This window comes from Globicephala melas, chromosome 2, assembly GCF_963455315.2.
Source record: "Globicephala melas chromosome 2, mGloMel1.2, whole genome shotgun sequence".
NCBI classification, from domain to species: domain Eukaryota; kingdom Metazoa; phylum Chordata; class Mammalia; order Artiodactyla; family Delphinidae; genus Globicephala; species Globicephala melas.
Window position 1 is genome coordinate 91,296,651 of NC_083315.2, and position 20,129 is coordinate 91,316,779.

The 20,129-nt window shown below is 55.7% G+C and overlaps 1 protein-coding gene across 1 annotated transcript in view; it reads right to left on the reverse strand.

Annotated features, from left to right (window-relative positions):
• STARD9 (StAR related lipid transfer domain containing 9) overlaps positions 1 to 20,129 on the reverse strand; it is a 130,076-nt gene that overhangs the window by 18,987 nt on the left and 90,960 nt on the right. Inside the window, exons 18-24 of the mRNA XM_060294406.2 lie at positions 19,671 to 19,722; positions 18,414 to 18,496; positions 18,191 to 18,294; positions 12,825 to 13,018; positions 11,919 to 12,390; positions 9,931 to 10,205; positions 142 to 9,427 (exon numbers count right to left, since the gene is read on the reverse strand). Of these exons, the coding sequence (XP_060150389.1) occupies positions 142 to 9,427; positions 9,931 to 10,205; positions 11,919 to 12,390; positions 12,825 to 13,018; positions 18,191 to 18,294; positions 18,414 to 18,496; positions 19,671 to 19,722 (10,466 nt within the window). The remainder of the gene's footprint in view (positions 1 to 141; positions 9,428 to 9,930; positions 10,206 to 11,918; positions 12,391 to 12,824; positions 13,019 to 18,190; positions 18,295 to 18,413; positions 18,497 to 19,670; positions 19,723 to 20,129) is intronic.

Consider the following 20,129-nt stretch of genomic DNA (forward strand, 5'->3'; position numbering starts at 1 on the left):
TTCTCCATCTCCAGACCTCTCTCTGACCCCCGGAAGGTCCCAGAGCTGAGCCGGGAGGAGGGAACGGCCGGCTGTCAGCCGGCTCGGCTCTCTCTCCTCTCCGCCCAGCCCTCGTCGCCCCACTCCGAGCTGGGTCCTTACCGGGCGTACGGCTCCTCCTCTTGGGCAGCAAGTGCCTCCCCCGTCCCGCTCTGCAGCACCTGCAGCAGGGCGTCTGCCTCCCCAAAGCCGTGGTGCAGTTTTGCTTCTGTGAGTTCCACGCTGAGGGAGAGGGTCTGGGCCCCGACTCGCAGGGGGATCTGCTCCCTCTGGGACCACTCGGGCGCCTGGCTCTGGTCCTCATGAGGTTGTGGGAGCCTCTGTCCCTGCTGTCCTGAGCTGCAATCACATCTGGTCCCCAGCAAATCCATCACACCCAGCGCCCCAGGGGAGCCGTCCTGACCCCCACACCAATCGCTGGATTTGTTATACACCGGGAGGTCCCTCAGACCGTGGTGCTGGGGCTCAGGGGCCATGCATGTCTGGGAACTGGGGCGCAGCGGCCCTTCAGGCTGGCAGGCCTCGGTTGGGCCCAAGATGCAACCCCGGAGCCGTGGGGTGTCAGCCAACTCAAAGGAAGGGCAGCTGCGGCGGTGCCAGAGGCCTCCCCACGAAGAGGAAATGTTCAGAGCGGGCCGTGGCTCCTCTGGAGACACTGAGCTCTCACCCCCATTCTCTGTCCTGCACTGCCATCGACTCAGCCCCCTGCTGCTCAGTGGGCCACACTCTAGGGAGGCCACGTCCTCAGGCACAAAGCCATCAGTCAGCCTCCGGCTCCTGCTTCCCGGTGGTGGAGGCGACAGTCTGCTCTGGACCCCAGTGGTGGTCCTGGGCTGACGCCCCTGCGGGGCCTGCTCCACGCAACGGACTTGGGGCTTTGCGCTCTGCTCTGGGTGGCCTCGGGAGCTCAGCCCAAGGGAGCACCTGTGGTCACCCCCTTCTAAGGGACTGCCACCTTCTCCACACGGAGCCTCCACGCTCTGAGAGCTACCTGACTCATCAGTGGTTTGAGAATAGTTACCCACTGCAGCCCTCGGGGCGCCCAGGGGAAGGCTTGGGCGGGAGACAAACTTCTGGCAGCCTTCAAGGGAATGAGCTGAGGGGGCCGAGAGAGACCAAGCGCCTGGGGGGTGCCCTGACCCTTGGGTGCTGGCGCTAAGCGTGAGGATCGGGGAGGAGGCCCTGTCCACCAGCAAGGCGCTCGTGGGGCCCTGCTCCTTCCACACCCCGGGCTCCTCCACAGGCTCCACAGTGTGGGGACAGGGCCCTGGGGAGGGAGGCGCACCGAGGCTGCGGCTGGGGCTGCCACCAGCCAGGCTGGAAGGCAGGGGGGCGTCCAGAGAAGCCTGGGGGCTCAGAGGATGCAGGTTCTGCCCAGGGGGCACTTTCTGAAAACTCAAGTGGGATGAGGGTACGGGGGCACTCCGGGGCCTGCAGAGTGTGCTTTCTTCCTGAAGATCTCGGGGCCCTGCTATTTTCCGTGCGGTCCCCTCTGCCCCTCTCTTCTTAAGCGTCCCGGGGACATGTCCCTTTTCCTGAGACGTGATGGAAAGATCTGAGCCCAGCCTTTCAAGGACCGCATTGACTTTCTGAGGGTTGGCCTCTGGGGCCTGGAGGTGCAGAGATGGTGAGGCCGGGTCAGTCTGGATGCCCTCATCCATGGTGGTCTGAGTACAGCCGTCCATCTTCAGTGCCTGGGGCACCTCACCCGGGGTCTCCCTCTTGGCATTCCACTCCTTTTCGGCCACCCTTGGCTGGGAGAGACTCCCCAACAGCTCCGAGGTGCTGTGCAGGAGCTGCGAGAGGCGGAGAGACAGGTTGTGCATGCTGGTCCAAGAGGCCAGATCCGACTGAGCAGAGAGGTCCGCATGGCTCCAGCGGGACCTGCAGCCCAGAGTCTGGGTGCCCTGCTCCACGGTGTTCATCCTGGACACACCCACAGGGCCGCCCTCCTCTGATGGGTACAGCAGCATAATCTCATCCACCGGGCCCGCAGCACTTCCTCCAGCCAAGGGAGGCTCCCTCCTCAGGCAGCCTGCCTCTTCAGGGGTGCCCGGGAACCCGCCTCTCTCGTCAGGACCCTTAGGGGGGGCTGCCCCTTCAGAGCTGATCAGGACGTGGGGGCTCCCCAGGGCAAATGAGGAACCCCAGACTCCCCAGGCCTCACGGGAACGGCGGGCGCTTTCGACGAGGCTGCGTGTACTTGACAGGCCTCGGGCACTGGCCAAGGTGCTGCGGTGGGAGTAGACCGGGGAGCCCCGGTCGTCTAGGCCGTCGTCCTCACGGGAGCACCGGTCCACATCTGACGGTGTCAGGCCCTGGGGTGTCGGGCCACGGGAGACATCAGCTGCGCCGCCAAACACATATTGCTTCCAGCCAACACACGCAGGCCCCTCGGGACGCCAGGGCAGGGCGCAGGGATCGATGGCGCTGGAGCCCAAAAGCAGGGCTCCTCCGCCCGCCTCAGAGCACCACGCCTCTGGCCGAGCCTGGCCACCCAGTCTCTCTGGCTTTCCCGGCTGGGCCTGTTCCGGAGTACCAAATAGCCGAGCAGCCATGAGATCGGGGGTCGGCATGCACGAGACAGCTGAAGTCACTGGGGAAGGAGGGGGTGTGGACGGCAGGGGCCTGGGATCAGCAGCGATGCCGTCCAGGTCAGAGGCGGCTTCCTGATTGCAGCCCTCAGCTTTCAGAGACGTTCTTGCCGCAGACTTTCCTGAGAAACAGCCTCTGGGATGTGGGGTCCACAATCTGCTAAGCTCCTGTATATCCTCATCTGTCGGGGAAGGAGGCTCCACGCTCAAGCTTAGCTCCTGAAGAGACCGGTGAGAGCTGACCACAGAGAACTGCGGTCTAGAGTGTTTGGGGCCAGAGACGACGGCGATCACAGGAAGTGAGCACCGGTGGCAGGGTGCCGGCTGCTCCCCGACAGAAGAGAGCTGCCCAGGGCCCTGGGCCACAGGCCAACATGCTCCACGTTGCCCCAAGGGGACAGTGGCTGAGTCTCTGAAGGCTGCAGGGAGCCTGGCCACAGCCTCGTCCTCTCTGCCTGCACCTCTAATCTGACAGCTGCCTGAGCCACCTTCATCAGCACATGGGGGGCTCCTGCCCCGGGCAGCATCTTCTCGGCCACCTGAAGCCTGGTCTCTCTGCTGCTCTTCCTCCTCCCGGGGGCTGTCAACCTGGGGACCGGAGACGCACTGTAACTCTGCTACCAATTTGGCTTGGGGATCCAAGCCACTAGGATCCTTGGACTCCGCGGGAAGTTGTGGCTTTTCTGGAAGGCATCTGATGGCATTTCCCAAACATCCATGTTGTGGTCCCACCGGCGGCTCACTCGCAGCACACCCTTCACTTAAATTCAGGCTGTGTGGTTCCCCAGCTGTTGCAGGTGGTTCTGGCTTGGTTTGAGAGCCCTGTGCACTCCAGCCACCAGCGGAGCTGTCCTGAAACCTCCCGGGTGGCTCAGAGCACCTGCCTGCATGGAAAGGGGGAGCCTCAAGCTCGGCGCTGACTTTCTTCTTGCCAGCCTTTTTCTCAGGATCCCCTACTGACCTGCAGCTTCCATCAGCAACCCAGGGGCTGAGGGGACTTGTCCTCACATCAGGGGCGGAAGAGAAGCTGCAGCCCTGAGCCAGAGGCAGGAGAGCAGCAGCAGAGGTCTCCGGGGTGCTGCCATCTACCGGCCCCAACTCCACATTAATGCTTTTGGGCTCAAGGCCATGTGCCCAGAGTACATCAGGTTCCCTGCAATGGCCCTCTCCTCTCTCCACCCCGCAGGCCCTGGGGGGGACCATGCAGGGTGGGTGGCGAGTATGTGGGGTGGCCTCGGAAGCCCCCTTGCCCAGGTCACCGTCTCTGTAACACAGTGAAGTGAAGGAAGGGGAGGCACGGGCCCCAGAAGCAACGGGTTGAGGGTTGCACGGCTGCCAGCAAGGATGAGATCTGCTGTCTGCTTGGCCTCCGGGTGGGCTGAGGGTCCTGCTGCCTTCAGTGCTCCCCGAAAAGACACCACAGTCTGAAGTTTCCTGCGGGCACCCGCGCAGGGCCTCCTCCCTAACTCCTCCGGGTCTCTGATGTGGCAACGGAGTTGGCCTGGGACCTCTGACGCTGGCGCTGCAGGCTTCTGCTAGCCTAGAGCCAACACGCCCCTCCCGCTTCACAGGCTGCTGAGAGGGAGCTTCCAGTCCAATCCCTCCCAGGGCTCTGGGAAGGACGGCACCCCATTTGGGACTCGCCTTCCCTTCTTCTAAGCTGGTGGAAGCCTCAAGGCATTGGCCCTGGTCTTGGTTAGGCCCTGAGAGACGGGCAGAATTCTGAACATCACAGATCACAAGGTGACTTTCAAAACAGGTTGGTTTTCCTCCTTGTGCAGCCACTAGGAAGTTACCAGGACCTCCTCCCCATGTGTTGTCCAGAGTCCCAGGTTCTTGGTGGGCTAGGCTGCTCTCCTGCCAGCCAGGGAGAATGCCCTGGGCAGCTTCCCAGGCAGCAAACGGGCCTCGCCTACATGGAATCCCTCCAGCATCATCAAAAGGGGCCTGAGAAGGTAAGGCAGCCACTATTTCCTCCACCATTACCCTCCTGTCCTCCTCCACAGCTGCTGAAAAAGGAAGACTGTCTGAGCCCAAAGCATCAGCAGAGGAAGGTGTTCTGGTTGCTTCTCCCTCTTTCTCTATGATTTCAGAAGAGCTAGTGTGATGCACAAACTGTTCACCGGCTCCCAGGCAATGTCTCCGTTTTCCGCTACAGTGACTTGTACCTGGAGCAGGGTCAACGTGGGAGGAAGTCCGTGAGGAGTGCCGTGGCCCCGTGTTGGTGTCAGTGCTGGGCAGAGGGTGACAGCTGTCTGCAGAGGGGTGTGTGGCCTGAAGGACAGATGTCCTCTCATCACTTGACAGGTGTCCTGGTTTAGCAGAGAGAGACGCCACATGAAATCCCCGTGCTTCACCCTCATTTCTGGTCCTGGCTGACACTGACTGGCCCATTTGTGGACACTGAGGCCTGCCAGGGGCCCCTGAAGAACATTCAGGTCCTAATAGCGTCTCATCGTGAGGAAGGACTGTGCCCCCAGCCACCACGTTGTGAAGCTGCTTCCCCTGGGCCTTCGCCTGTCCTATCTCCTCCAACTCAGCCAGGCACGTGGCTGGATGGGCAGAGGGCTCCGGCTGAGGCAGCCTTGGCAAGGACACAGGTGCTGAGAAAGCACCACTGGCAGGACTGAGGTCCTCGGCCTCCTTCTCTGCCTTTTGCCTCTCCCCCCTGCCTCGCTTGGCCCCCTCTTCTAAGGGGCAGCTGGCCCTCCTTTCAAGCGGGCTAGAGGCCCTGTTCAGGGAACTGGCTCTGTCTGGTCCTCTTGGTACAGCTGCCTCGGCTTCGGAAGGAGAACCCACCCTGCTACCCAAGCCCAGCAAGGTGCTTCTGAGGTCCCCTCCGTGGCCTTGCAGACTGGTGCTTGTTGACCTCCTGCCCTCTGCCCCCAGGGGAATGCTCGCTGGTGCACTGGATTGACTGCGAGATCCCACAGCCATGGATATCACAGACCCGCACCAAGCAGGGTGTGCTGCGGAGAAGCCCTGTCTATCGTCTCCGTGCTGTGGGCTGTGGCGTCCGGGCTCTCCACTCTGGTCCTGACACCCCGCTCCAGTTACCAGGGGACTGGTGGGCATTTTCAACAGGGTGGGATCCAGCACACAGTCAACAGAAGAGATGCCTAGAGTACCAGGTACATAAAGACAGGTTCTTGGCGGCCTTGCTGAATTCAAGGGCAAGGCATTGCTCAGGTCCCGGCGAGGAGCCATACAGGCCCCTGGCTGGCTTGGCAATGGGTCAGTCTCTTGGCTGAAAAATGTGCACACACAACGCTGGCACAGGCCAGGGAGCTTCTGAGTCAATGAAACCACTTTGTTTTTCTCCTGTAGGCTCCCTCTTTGCATAGCCGTTTCTTCAACTCTGCCTTGAACTTCCAGCTCCTCTTGCTTAGAACTACATATGCGTTTGGCAAAATGGCTTTCCTGAACACCCTTCACGGTCTCCAGCTCCTCGAGACTTCCCAAGCCACGGGGCGGCCGTCTGGGGTACACTGCATTCGCCAGCTCGCCCTCCTCAGAAGTCCTCTCAGGCATGGGCTGCAATGGCAGAGCTCCAGCCGAAGCTTTCGTTTTCCTTGGATGAGCAGAAGAGTTGGTGCATTCTCTGCAAACTGTAAATGTCCCTAAATAACCACCAGTTTCCCTGGCGGGTCTGTCTAATACAGCTGGGTGGGTGTGCCCCTTCACAAATCTGATGTCGTGTACCTGGGGATCAATGCTACTGTTAACCTCCATTTGTCCAGCTTCACCATCCCTAAAGATAACATCATCTTTCCACTTTGGAGAAGATGGCTGATCCTTGAAGGACAGGTGGTTTCTAAAGCTGCCTGTCCTCAGCACATGGTCAGCCATCTCCTGGTCCTTCTGGTCCTGGAACATAAACTCCTTACTGACTCCCAGTGTGTGGGAAGCATTTAGCTGCTTACTCTGTTTGGATTCAATTTCCAAGATGCCATTTTCCAGCTGCATTACACTCCTAATTAGCCTAGCCATCTCATCAGCATTATTATCTCCTTTACTCCCTTTCTTTCCAGGAGGTTCTTCTTTGGGGCTTAACGCTTCTCGCACCTTTCCAGGGACCTTGCATTCACCGAGGTTTCTTTCCTGAAAGCACGTAACTGACTGGAATCTTTCATACATGGACTCTGCCTGTGGAAGCCTAAACTCTTCTGAGCCATCTCTGGGATGGAGCGCTTTTCCAGGAAGCCCAATTTCATTCCTCCTTTCCCCCTTGTGGGTTGGACTCTCATCCTGGGCTGCTGTCTCTGGGCTGCTTACTCTATGATGCACTGATCTGGACTTCAAAGAGCAAGCGGCTTCCTCTATCTTGTCCTTGTCAAGGCCTAAATTGATGGTTTTATAGATGAAATCAGACCTGACCCCGGAAGGAAACCGTCTCTTCATGTCACAGGCCGGGGTGTCTCTGAGGACTGCATCCTGCCCCTGCTCTTCTTCCCCACTCGTCTCAGATTCACACACCAGGGGAGGCTTCCTTGACCCAGAACTGTCTGAGGAGACACTGCAGTAGGACTGTACAGTAGCCTTTTCTCCCTGCTTGAGCACTGGAAGACTGTGTTTATTTAAAATTCCAACTTGATTTTCAAATTCACATACTTTTATGCTGGTAGATGGAAGAAAATGTCTGTTCTGAGTGACAAAAAAATAAACTGAGTTATGGCTTTCTTTAATGTTTCCAAGGCATTTCCCTTTTTCCCTGCAAGCTTCCTTGGTGTTCGGGTCAGCTGGCCTTTCTGCCATGACCTGCTGAGACGATGCTATCTTGGAATTCTGGTTTTGTAACAGCGCTGGCAACTTATTCTTCACATACACATTTTGGAGGACTTGGTGCTCATGTCCAAAGCCCCATGCTTCCCTGGGAGGCGGGGAGGGCGCCCCTGCTTCTCTGCAAGCTGGGATTTCCAAGGCGGTTTCTCTTAGGGCATCTCGGCTTTTGGTCACATAGAATGTTTCCAAGGGAGGTGGCTGCAGGGAAGATGGGAGTGGATTCCAGGGAGCAGAGTGGAGGCACAGCTCTGGACCTGAAGGAAAGGCAAAGGAAAACCTGCTGTGTCTTCTACCCGCTTCCTTGGAGCTCTCCTGGGAGTCTGTCTTCTCTTCCTGCGGGAGGTGGTGGCTGTTCTGACCTAATTGCCCCCCTGGGTCTGCACTATTCTTCCTCAAAGGAGCCCAGCCTCGGGGCCAATGGGGTTCTTTGGTGTCTATGGTGACAATATGGTGACAAGCGTTCGTCAGGATGAAACATTCATCAGAGGACGTCATGAGACCAGGATTCTCGCTACTCTGAGAGGCTTCTTCCAAGCTGCTCTCTTTGACTCCCCATGCTTCCATCACGGGATGTGCTGTCTTGTTCGCTGCTGTAGAGACGTGCACATTTGTAGTTCCAGAAGTCGATGATTCTACGTCCGCTGAATAAGTTCCACTATGACTCACCTCTTTCTCATTAGCTGTAAAGAATTCTGAAGTACCTTCTACCTCGACACGCAGACTGTCCTGTTCTTTCTCAGCTCTCAGACGCCTAATTCTGGACAGATGGATAGGAAAGTTGTTGAAATCCGGGCTGCTAGATACCCTAGGACCAACTGGCAATAGAGCATCTCCTCCTCTGCCAGAATCTTGGGTCAGGGAACCAGAGTCTTCCTCGAGGGAGGGCTTTCCCTTCCCTCGAGGAGGGAGACTGGGTGCTCCTGTGGCCTCCAAAACAGGATGAGACAGTTCAAGGAGGTACTTTTGCTGAAGGGCAGCCCAGTCTCTCTCACAGGCACTGCCAACGTAAGTGAATGAGGTGGCAGAGGCAGCCAACAAGCTTGACACACTAGAGTCAGATGCTTCAGAGACGCCCTTCTGGGCCATGTCAGGGACCCCTCTGGCCTGAAAGGTGCCATCGGCTCCTGGCTGAAGAAGCCTATAAGAGCCCCAGAGGGACACCCTGGTCGTATCAGAAACAGGGACTGTGTATGCACTTCTGACACTGCAGGGCAGCTCAGCACCGCCCAGGGGCCGTTTGGAGCTGCAGGACAGGACTGTTTCTGTATCTGATGACTTTAGTTCTTCCATATTGGGCCAGTATCCAGGCCTCTCCCAACCGCAGGGCTGAACATCCTGGACGTCAGGACTTGGACATAAAGAACCTGGGGGGCTACTGGGACTGTTCTTGGAGTCACAGGAGAACCAGGAATCCATGGACGCCAGAGGGCTCCCTCTGGAAAGCTGCACGTCTTGGAGAGTGTTGGTTTGTTCTGTGGGGCTTGCCTCCACCGCCAACTCGGGCTGCTCACAGCGGGGCTGGAGCTCCAGGTAAAACGAACTGCTCACTGGCAGGGCGGCATCCAGCCTGGCTCCTGTTCTGTGGCTGATGGGGCCAGGCCTGCACACTGCCTCCTCGTCCCCTGCGGGCAGACTGGAGCTCTGCAGGCGCCAGAAAGTCTCCGTGGGCATCTCGTCAGCTGAACGGAAGAAAGGCTCTCCTTGCTGATCGTCCCCCAGTTCTTCCTCAGCGTCAACCAGGCTGTCGAGGGAAAAGCTCCTGTGCGTCTGGGTGAACAGTCGACTGTCTGAGGATGTGGTGAAGCCCCTCACAGAGGCTTGAGCTCTGGCCCTGGAGTGGCCATGGCCACGGGTGAGAAAACTGAGCGCTGGGCTGTCCTGTGGGCTTTGGTACCCCTTCTCGGTCAGCGAGTCCTCAGATATTTGGCTGTCTTCGCTGTCGGAGTCATCGGGCCCTGGGAGATCCCGCTCCTTCCCCTGGGGCTCCTCCAGCTTCCGTGGCTCCAGCAGGGCTTTGGCACAGACATAGGACAGAGAATCGACTGAGTAACTGCTATCTGCATCAGATAAATCACCACCTTTTTCTCTCGCAAGATCCTCTACAGGGCTGGAACCTGTGAGTGAGACCGTGGTGTCTGGGTCCCCCACACTGTGTTGCCTCTTCAAAGGGCTGCTGTGAGGCAGGCGAGAGGACTTTTCAACCCTAGCTGCCAGGACCCTCTGCTGCCTCTTTGATGCCCCGCTTGGAGAAGGGGGGGGGGTGGATTCTGCCCAGAAAGTCTTGGCTGTCTTTCCACGCCCAGTGGCTTGCTTGGATCCATGGGGATGTGAGGAACCACAACTGGCTCCCTCAGCAGCCTCATGGGGCCCAAGGTTCCCTTCTTTTCCCCTCCCTGCAGGTGAGTGGCCTTAGCCCTCCTGGTCTGGGTGGAAGGGGTGAGGACCTCCGGCTTATCCCATGGCTTTAGCTTGTTAGCTGCAAAACTCTGGGCCACCATCCGACGGGGCTGCTTACCCACTCTCTCCATTTCCTGGACACTGGCAGACTCGCAGCTCTCAGTGAGGCAGGTGCCAGAGGGTGAGGCGCCCTTCCTGGCCAGGGCCTTCCTGGCTGTGCAGAGCTGCCCCTCGCCTGAAGAACGGAGGGCATGCTTGATGAAATGCCCTTTCCTTGGGGGGTAATAAGCAGCCTGGGGCAAGTACTCTTCTGATGGGGTTTTCTCTGATAATTGCTCAGTAGGGTCAGGCACAGGAGGTGATGTGGTGGAGGGATCCCAATTCAGGAAAATACTGTGGAGACAAGGAAAGCCATATCAGAAAAGTAAGAGGTCCCTACTTCCTGCTGAGAGAAGGAATATGAAGTCCCACTTAGTTTGCTCTGAAAGAGGTTTAAAACTAGGCCAGGGCTTCCCTGGTGGCGCGGTGGTTGGGAGTCCGCCTGCCGTTGCAGGGGACGTGGGTTCATGCCCCGGTCCGGAGGGGTCCCACATGCCGCGGAGCGGCTGGGCCCGTGAGCCATGGCCGCTGGGCCTGCGCGTCCGGAGCCTGTGCTCCGCAACGGGAGAGGCCGCGGCAATGAGAGGCCCGCGTACCGCAAAAAAAAAAAAAAACTAGGCCAATGTCACTGTCCCCTATAGCCTTCAGGGTCAGCTCTTTAGGTACATAAGGAAACTACAGACTATAGTCTTGGCTCTCAAAGAAGCCCCAGGTACACTCTGTTCCTCATTTTCTTTATCTTATAAAAAGGCTGAACTGCATCTGGATCTAACCACGCCTTTAGGGAAAACTTCCAACATGAGGAACTGAATAATAACTTAAATGGCACTACAAGGAATCAAACAGACAAATCTATAAAGGGGCACATTTTACAGAATGGACCCACTTTCTTTAACAAATCGATGATATGAAGAAATTTTTAAAAAGCATGATTAAAAGAAACTTAAAAGACATAACAACCACATGCAGTGTGTAAATTCTACTGGATCTTAATTTCAATTAACTATAAATATATATTTTGAGGCAATTAGAGAAATTTGAATATGGCCTAGGTTTTTGATTATACTGAATAATTAATCTTAATTTTGTTGGGTGTGATGACAATGTGGTTATAAGAAAACTTATTTTTCAGAAGTGTATACTTGATGTAGGATTGAAATGACATCACGTCTAAAAGTTGCTTTAAAATGCTTCATCAGAAAAAGGAAGGAGGGGAGACAAAGCAAGCATGGTAAATCTTGACATTTGCTGAACATGGGTGACAGGTACACAACTCTCTCAACTTTGTGTATGTCGGAAATTTTTCATAATAAAACTTAAAAAAAAAAAAGCCTACCTAGTACTCTAAAGACCAGATTGGTAAGCAAACATAACAGTAATAGACATTAATTGGGCAACTAATATGGGCAAGGCCCTGCGCTAGGCCTGGAGGATATAAAGAGGCAGACATAGTCCTCTGCTCCAAGCAGTCTGGAAGATAACATATCCTCACCTTGACTGAATGTGAGAAGTGAAGGAGAAAAGAAACAAGGAGGATCCCAAAATGAACCCAGGAGTCAGAAAGAGAGTGTTTCACTTGCTCAGCATGGTAGGTGGGCTGGGAAACTGACTGGAGCCAGCAGGTCGGGTGGGAGGGGAGGGGAGGGAGGAAGAGTGCAGTCTGAGGCAATATGAGACAGAGTGGCGGCAGGACACACACAAGGAGACTTATGTGGTAGTCAGGGTCTAGAGCACCCGGAAAATGAGGCTGAGATTCTCCCTCAGCAGATATGATCAGAGCAGCAAGAGCTGCCCCTCAGAGTGGGGGCAGGGAAAATCTTAGAAGACATCAACTACAGAGAAAGAAGAGAGTGATCAGGAGAAAAAGCGATGAGGAAAAGAAGAGTAGACACATTTTTCCATTTCACAAATGGAGGAAACTGAGGCCCCAGGAAGTAAAGATCGCTGCCCGGGCAGCAAGGCTGTAAACCTCGGCCAGTGCCCCACGGCGGCCTCCGACGGCTGTACCTGCGCAGTTGGGCTGAGTGCCGGCTGCAGGGCCTTCGGAGGCTCAAGGAACTGCACCTTGTCAATCTGCTTCTGCGTTGAGGCCCTAGGACCAGGGCACCAGGGCAGGGGGCCGGGAAGGGGGGCCTCCGGGGGCAGTCATCCTGGAGCCAGCACAGCAACCTGAGCTGCTCCGGTCTCCTGTGGGTCCCCAGCAGCCTCGGCTTCCCGATGGTCCTCTTCAGCTGGAACGAGACCCTTCTCTGCCAGCCGTTCCGCTCCGCCACCCGAAGCGCGAGTCTCCGCAGGAGCTGCGGGTGCACCACCCTCTTCTGGCTTTGGACCAGGGGAGATGGCTGAGTCTCAGGGTCTGTCTGGCACCATGAATCAGATGGAACAGCGGCTGCAAGTTCTTTCTCTTCTACACGGTCTTGCTGCAGCTGCTGCTGCAAGCCGGCCGGCCAGGTCCCTTCTCTGAGTAGCCACTGCTGGTCTGCAAACCAAAAACACCCTGAGAGAAGGTCAGCCCGTCCTCCCTCCCTGGACTCAGGCACCTCTGGCCACGGCTGCACCTGCACAGAGTGAAGAGCTGGCCAGGGTGACGTGGTGGGATGAGGGCCACGTGGCCCTCTGGGGCAGAGTGCCGGGCCCCCTGACTACAGGGCAAGTGGACGAAGCCCCGGCCTCAGCAGGGCAGCGGGCACATGCTAGGGCCAGCAGCAGAACCTGGAAAAGCACGCATGAGGGCAGTGAGGAAGGTCGCTTCCTTATTCTTGCTTCCAGCCCCCGTGTAAGAGCCTCTGGTCTCTAAAAGAGGGGAGAGAACCCCTAACACCAAAGATTCCATCATATCACAAAGAAAACAAAGGAGAGAATACAGAGGGCCAGGGCAGTGTGGAGAGATGGGAAGGGGAAGCAGGCTCCTACCGTCTTTAACCTGTTGGCTGGCACACGTCCCGTCCAGTTCCCGTTCCTGTTTGGTTCTAATCTGTCCCGCTAGGATTCGCTGCCTCAAATCCCCCACGAAGCACAGCCGCTGCTGCTGAATCTGGGCCCCACAGGGTGTCTCTCCAGCCCTTGGTGGCCTGTGGTCCTTGTCACTCTGCTCTCCCAGCGCTTTCCTGTCACAGGGGCCGGGGTTACCCGGGGGGAAATGTAAACCCAGCTCAGCAAACACCTCCACGGCCTGAGCCCCTCCCATGGAGTCCTGCATTCAATAAGGCAGAGAGGGCTTTGGACTTCTGGCAACTTGGGACACACAGGCATGGTGTCACAGGCAGCTCATGATGTCACAGTGCGGGAGGAGAGAACAGTCCTGAGACTAGCATATTCTTAGACTGTGGGTTTAGCAGAAACACAAGTTCATTTTGGTTAAGGAAAATAACCAGGAAAGTAAAGCGGCTGTTTTTAGAAAACACAACATTTTAGCTAAATCAAGAAACGTTGTCCTTTAAAAAAGAATAAAAAGGTATCTGCTAAAAATCTGTTGTAACTAGACTAGAGCAGAAGCTCCAGAAACACTGTGGGAATGGAAACCCTCTCCTCCTTGTTCAGCGATCACGACTGCACCTCCACTCCTAAAGCAGAAACCCTCTTGATATGGTAGTAGGAGGAGAGGGAACTCGGATGCACGCCAAGCTGTGTATGCAGCAGGAGCCCCAGGGGAGAGCTGGTCTCCACTCAAGGGCTGTTCTCAGTGAATGAGCCCTGGACGAGGGTTCAAGAGCTTTAGACTCGACCACACCTTTCAGAGATACATGCTGACACGTTTACTGGTGAAACTGTCCAAGATTTGTTTAGATCCAGTGGGGAGGAGTTGGGGATATAAATGAAACAAGATTAGCCATGAGTTGATCATTTGTAGTGTATTTAAAATTTTCCAATAATACAAAATTTAAAAAGGTTTTCTTGGGACTTCCCTGGTGGCACAGTGGTTAAGAATCCACCTGCCAATGCAGGGGACATGGGTTCGAGCCCTGGCCCGGGAAGATCCCACATGCCGTGGAGCAACTAAGCCCATGAGCCACAACTATGGGAGCCTGCGCTCTAGAGCCCGGGAGCCACAACTACTGAAGCCAGCACGCCTAGAGCCCGTGCTCCACAACAAGAGAAGCCACCGCAGTGAGAAGCCCGCGCACCCGCTAGCTGCAACTAGAGAAAGCCCGCGTGCAGCAACGAAGACCCAATGCAGCCAAAAATAAATAAATAAATAAATTTATTTTAAAAAAGGTTCTCTTGGCTTTCATGAGGACCCGGGCTCAATCCCTGGCACCTCCACCTTAAAAAAAAAAAATTCTAGACTACAGTCATGCTTTTACTCTGCCACCAGGTTCTTGTGTGACCATGGATAAGTAAGAGCCTTCCTCTGAAGACTGACAGCTTCTCCCCTCATGCTAACCTCTCCCTAGGTCACACGTGACTTCTATGCAAGGGCCTCCCATGCTGTTTCCGCAGGGCCTCTCCGTCCCTGTCACTCAGGTTTCAAAAAGAGCCAAATGCACGGGGCTCCACTCCAGGCTGGGAGGGGGAGCCTCTGGGAAGGGTCAGGGTCTGCTGGAGACCGACACAAAAGCCCCAGCCAGCCTCGCTTCTCCTGCCCTCGGCCCTCATTCCAGCCCCAGGAGGCCACGGCTCTCAGGCTTGGAGATTCTCTAAGTGACTTAACACTAGAAGCAGATGGCAAACCATCTGAGCAGCGTGCTCTGAGGGGTCCATTCCACTTCGGAGGTTTATCACTTTGTAGAGCAGAATGAAAGCAGAGGTCCCCACACTACAGCCTTCGGGCTAAATGATGCGCTGCCTGCTTTTGTGAATCAAGTTATTGGAACACAGCCACATGTGTGGTTTATGTATCGTCTCGAGGGCTTCCGGGCCTCACCGGCACAGCAGAATAGCTGCGGCGAAGGCTACAGCACAACCTGGCTCTTCACAGAAAGTCTGCTGCCTCTGTCTTAGAAGAAATTAAGATTTCTTAATGTAGCCTTAGGAGGACAGTGAAGGAGGGACGGGTGGGAGAGTGAATAGATGGATGGGGGCGTGGGTGGGAGCTGACACAACGGCAGGCTCCTCTCTGGAAAGGAGGCTGGGAGGTGACTCAATCTACAGTGAGTCCAGGAATCAGGAGGGGCCCAGGTCCCTGTGCGAGCGTGCTCTGGGGAAGACGGCTGCTGGCTGCTGTGGGCAAAAGGGCAACACACAAGAGTGGAAGGTACAGAAAACAGGAAAGGCGCCGTTCGTCACACGTAAGGCAAAGGCCAGGGATAGCAACTGCAATGAGAAGCCAGTTAGTGCCACACAAACAGAAAAAGCAGTTAATGGAAAACATTTTACACATATATTTATAAGTATCACGCCTGTGTCACAGCTCCAAATTGTGTCTGACCACAGACACGGCTGAATTACAAACCCGAGCCCATCAGAGGGTCTTAGACACACCCAGCTAAGATCTACAACATCAGATACAAGGGGTAGGAAGGAGGTCTTTATTCTGAATTCCCTGAGAGTGTTCAGCTTCCTTCTCTGACTGTCCCCGGACCCTCAGACTTACAATCTGCTTCTCCCTAGAAGGGAGCTCCTCCACGCTTCCCCAGGGAAAGCTGTAGCCAGCCTGTCAGCTTCTACAGACCCAATACAGCTTCCTCCACAGCAGCTGCAAGCCCGCAAGGAGAGGCTGTCTGGGAGGAGCCCCACAGACATGCACGCTTGTCCGAGGAGCCATACACCATCAGACTGAAAATGTCTCCTGTGCTGAGTACATCAGCCAAGTTCCCCGAAAGCATGTGAAAAAGAACAAGCCGACCTAATGCTATATGTTGGGGAAATCACCAAGGGCCAGTCTTCAGTAACCTGCGGCCAAGGACCTCTGTCCCTCTCAGACGGTGCCCTTCTCCCTGGGGGACTCCAGCATCCCCAGCTGCTGCCAGGGCTCCATCGCGCCCTCCGGCAGCTCGGCGCTGGCAGCTTCCACAGCAGAAATGCAACGGCACCTACTCGCTGAGGTGGCAGAGGTTGTGGCAGCAGCCACAGTGTCCCCCGGGCTCTAGGCACTTAAGGTTAAGCTCCCAAAATTCCCAGGGGGAAAATGCCAAGAACACGGACAACAGACAGGTTTCAAGGACAAACTCTTCTCAGGTCCAGATCACTCACTGCTGCAGGGAGAAAAGGAGGCCGACACGCCAACTTCCCCTGCTCTAGAGTCAGTTCTGGCTTCACAGGCTCCCCACCAGAGAAGCATCCCTCCAGAGAGAAAGAGGGCGGAAAGGAAACCTAGGACACGGAGAGGCTTTGGAGCCGACCCCACCCAAGAGCATATGAGAGACCCTCATGGAGACACAAGCCCAGACGGGGAGCCCTGCTGACAACGTGCAGGGCTCCGCACACTCACTTTCTCTCCCGGCCCCTCTGCCCGCTCAGAGCCTTGAGCCCACACCACCCGCTGCTGCCAGGGGCTGGCGCACGCGTGCTGGCAATGGTAGCTGGGCAGGACCGGCCTGGCCCACAGTCTCCCAGAGCTGGAGCTTAAGAGCGAAGGCAGTGAGGGGGAGAGGCCTGATTCTCCAGTCCCCCTCTGTCCTCTGCATGAAAGGGTGCATTCTTGGTGAGACTGAAAGGTCACGTCCATGCCCATGGGGATAGAGAGCCTGAGAAGACCTTAAAAAGGCAGAAGCCCAGTGTTCTCTGGGGTGGATGGGTCCACTGGGGCAAGGTGGGAGGACAGGAAAGCAAAAGGGAGGCCACCTTCCCGGGCAGCCCCTGCCGTGAGGGCCTCCCGGCAGCGGGGCTGTGGGGTGTCGGGCACTGGACAAAGTATTCCATGTGCACTCGCTCTTTCAACCCGTGTCACGAGGACCCCTGGGAGGGAGACGGTAGCATCCTTACTTAGAGGTGAGCCAATAGGCTCAGAGACTCAGTAGCTTGCCTAAGGTCACACAGCTTTTCTGTCGTACAGCCAAGAGGTAAGGCCGCTTTACCCAACTCCAACGTATCTCTTCAGCATCCAAGGCTCTTTAAGTTGCAGGACCATTCCCTGTAGACCTCTGGACTTTGGGAAAAACACATCCTCAGTGCGACTTCCCAAAGGAACTGACCTAAGACAAGGCCTCCTTTCATGACTTCACTACAAAAAGGGAGGCCACTCTGACAAACAAGAGCCCCGGCCTCAGTCCTGAGTCTACCTTGATCTTGATATGCTCCACCCTATGTCACCCCTCAGGGCCCACCGTCACCCAACACTGACCATCCTCCCTTAGGCCCTGGAGCATCATCCTCTGGTCGTCAGCAGTCCTCCTGTGAGCACCTGCCTGCTGCTCGTACTACCTGCCTCAGAGCACTCCTGTCCTCATCCAACATCTCACCACCGAAGTCTGCCCCAAGGCTATCCTCAGCTGCCATCAAGGCTCCTGGCCTGAGGAAAGAGCAGCAGGGGACCAAGGGCCATCAGAACCCTCCCAGGCACCCTGTGCTCATGGTGCTGGACAGCCCCCCACACCAGGGGTCGCACAGGTACCGGGTCCCCTGCTGACATTTTCTACAGGAAGTCTCCAAGGTACAAGCCACTGTGGCTTTCAGAACAGGACACCATTATTCCCAGGATCCAACCCACAAGGCATCTCGATCTGGGAGGGGGCTTCTATGCAGAAATGGATAAAGAACGACTATGAAGAAGAAAAGCAGTTCCCATGAGTCATGTAGAAAACTCGGACCCACACTCCACAGTCTCAAGGCAGGTGAAGCGAGTAGCACAGGGCAGAGCCCCAAGATATTTTCATGTGGGTCCTGGGGTTCCTGCCCCTCATGCATAGTACTGGACCCACGGTTATGAGGAAAAGAGGCTTCTCCATCTCACAGTCACTTTAAAAACTCAGAGGAAGCCACAGTCCTGGAGCTAAATGACACACACGGGAGCTCGCACACAGGCAGGCCAGAATTTAAAGGGGTTAATAGAACTTAAAGAGGTGGGTCCAAAAGCAGCAAAGATATCCACGAATACATCAGGTGTAAATCTTGTTGACAGAGGAAGGTGGCCACAGGAAACATCATATGCTATATACCTCTTTCAGTGATGAAGAAAGTTGCAATACCCAAGGGGAAATGAAGGAAGGCCACAACCACCACCCTGACAACCACCAGCTGAGTGGCTAGCTCAGCGTCCTCAGAACAGTCACCCACGTTGGTTCAGACCAGGCCTCATTCCGAGCTTGGCTGCTACACTCATCTCCTCCCTGCTCCATGTTGTAATGAATTAAAAAGCAAAACCAAAACGTCCCACAGCAGAACGAGCAGCTGTCTCTCACCTTTCCTTCCCAAGCAAAGGGCAAAGACCCAACCGGGAGGCAGTGACATCTCCGTCCAAATCCAGCCACTCCAGAGAGCCACTGCTACCAACAGTCTCTCCAACCTGCAGACAAGGAAGGAAGCATCATCACCCCCATCCCAACAGAGCCGGACAAAGCTCGACCCCCTCCAGAAAGGAGAAGCGGGGAGGTCAGGAGCCACGTGGAAACACCATGTGCTCACCTGCCTCCTCTGCCGAAGGACGGCGGCCTCTGCGGGGTGATTGAATCGGAACTTCTGTGCTTTCCCCAGGGTTATGACTGCTCCTGTGGCACAGAGACCGATGCGAATTCAATGCACAGCTCGTGTTCTGAGCACATGTAACGTGCAGGCCACTGTTCTGGGGCACAAAGTCCTGCCCCCACAAGTTGATAATTTAGCTGAGTCAATAAGATATGTATTCATTGGATACCGTACAACGTATGTATTGAATTAATGAGATGAACAGGAGGAGCTCTGCTATTCCCAAGGAAAGCAAGATGAGCTCCAGGTGGAGTAGTCAGGGAATGCTTTGTTGAAGAGGGGGTATCCAAGCTCAGCCTCAAAGGACAGAGAGAATCTGAATAGATTAATAGTAGTAGTAATAGTGACAGTAATCATGATAAGGGATGTTTTCTAAGTGCCAAGAACACTGCTAAGAACATTACACAGATTAGCTCATTCAATCCTCACAACGATTTTATTATTATTCCTATTTTATAGGAAATTGAGGCTCAGAGACTTTCCCAAGGACACAGAGCTAACAAACACAGGTACTAATTTCAGAGAGTCACTCTCTACTCTGGAGCCCTGGAATTGGGGCTTGTTTACAGGAAGAGGACTGTATTAGGGAATCTTCAGATCTCTGGGTGCAGAAGCTGGGTGTTCCATCATTAAAGCCTGCCTCACTGAGTTCTCTGGGTCTGGCCCATGAGAATGGAGCTCGCCGATCACTCATCCTGGCATAAACCGGGCTGTAGGGGGCCCTACCTTGGGTCAGACGGCAGGAGGCGGTGACCTCCCGGCCATTGACTGTGCAGCGGGCCCCGTGGGCAGGCCGCAGAATGACGACCCCACAGGCGTTGGTGATAGTGCAGTGGTCTCTCTCGATCCACTGACCCTGCAGGACTACAGGAGGGGGCGGGGGTCACTTGGGTGGAGGCACAGCCCAGAGAAACACCTCCTCCAGCCTTCTGATGAGATCAGAATCCAAATCTGGAAGATCTCACATCATGACAGGAGAGGAAGAGCCACCACCTGAAACCACCCAGACCTGGATCATCCCACCGTGTGGGTCTCCTCCTATCATGTCCCAGACCCACAACCTGTCAGGGAAAGAGGAGCGGCCCCTCGGACCTCAAAGATTCCTGCCTCTCAGAGCACCATCATGTTCCTCTGAAGAAACCCGTCCAGCATGAATACCTGCCACAGAGCATCGGACCCATATGCTCTGTCACTCACCAATGTCCTGTTCCTGGTCTGAGTCAATCCTTCCTATTTTTGTTGTCCCCTCCTAAAGGGAAAAACAAAGCCATTTTAATGAGAATAAAAAGGGATGCAGCCCTGCCCCCAAAGGAGAGCCCACCTGTTTGAGCGTCATCACCATCCTCCCATGCCCACCCTAGCCTTTTCCACACCACTTCTCAGCTTTGCTCCAGGATGTTCTGACTGCTCTGCCCACTCACGCTGCAGCCCAGGAAGCCCCTGAGACGGTGGGGTCAGAAAAATGCATGACTAGGCAGCACCAGCTTTTTGCAAAGTCCAACTAGGGCTGGCCGGCTCCTTTCTGTCCCATAGCCTGGAGTTAGGCCGTCAGAGCTTCTCTAGTCTGAGGAAGTGGGCACATGGGTATAGCTTTCTCCCGGGGCTTAAGGTTAATGTGGTCCAAGTTTGGTCCAGTCAGTCTCAAAGAGACATGCC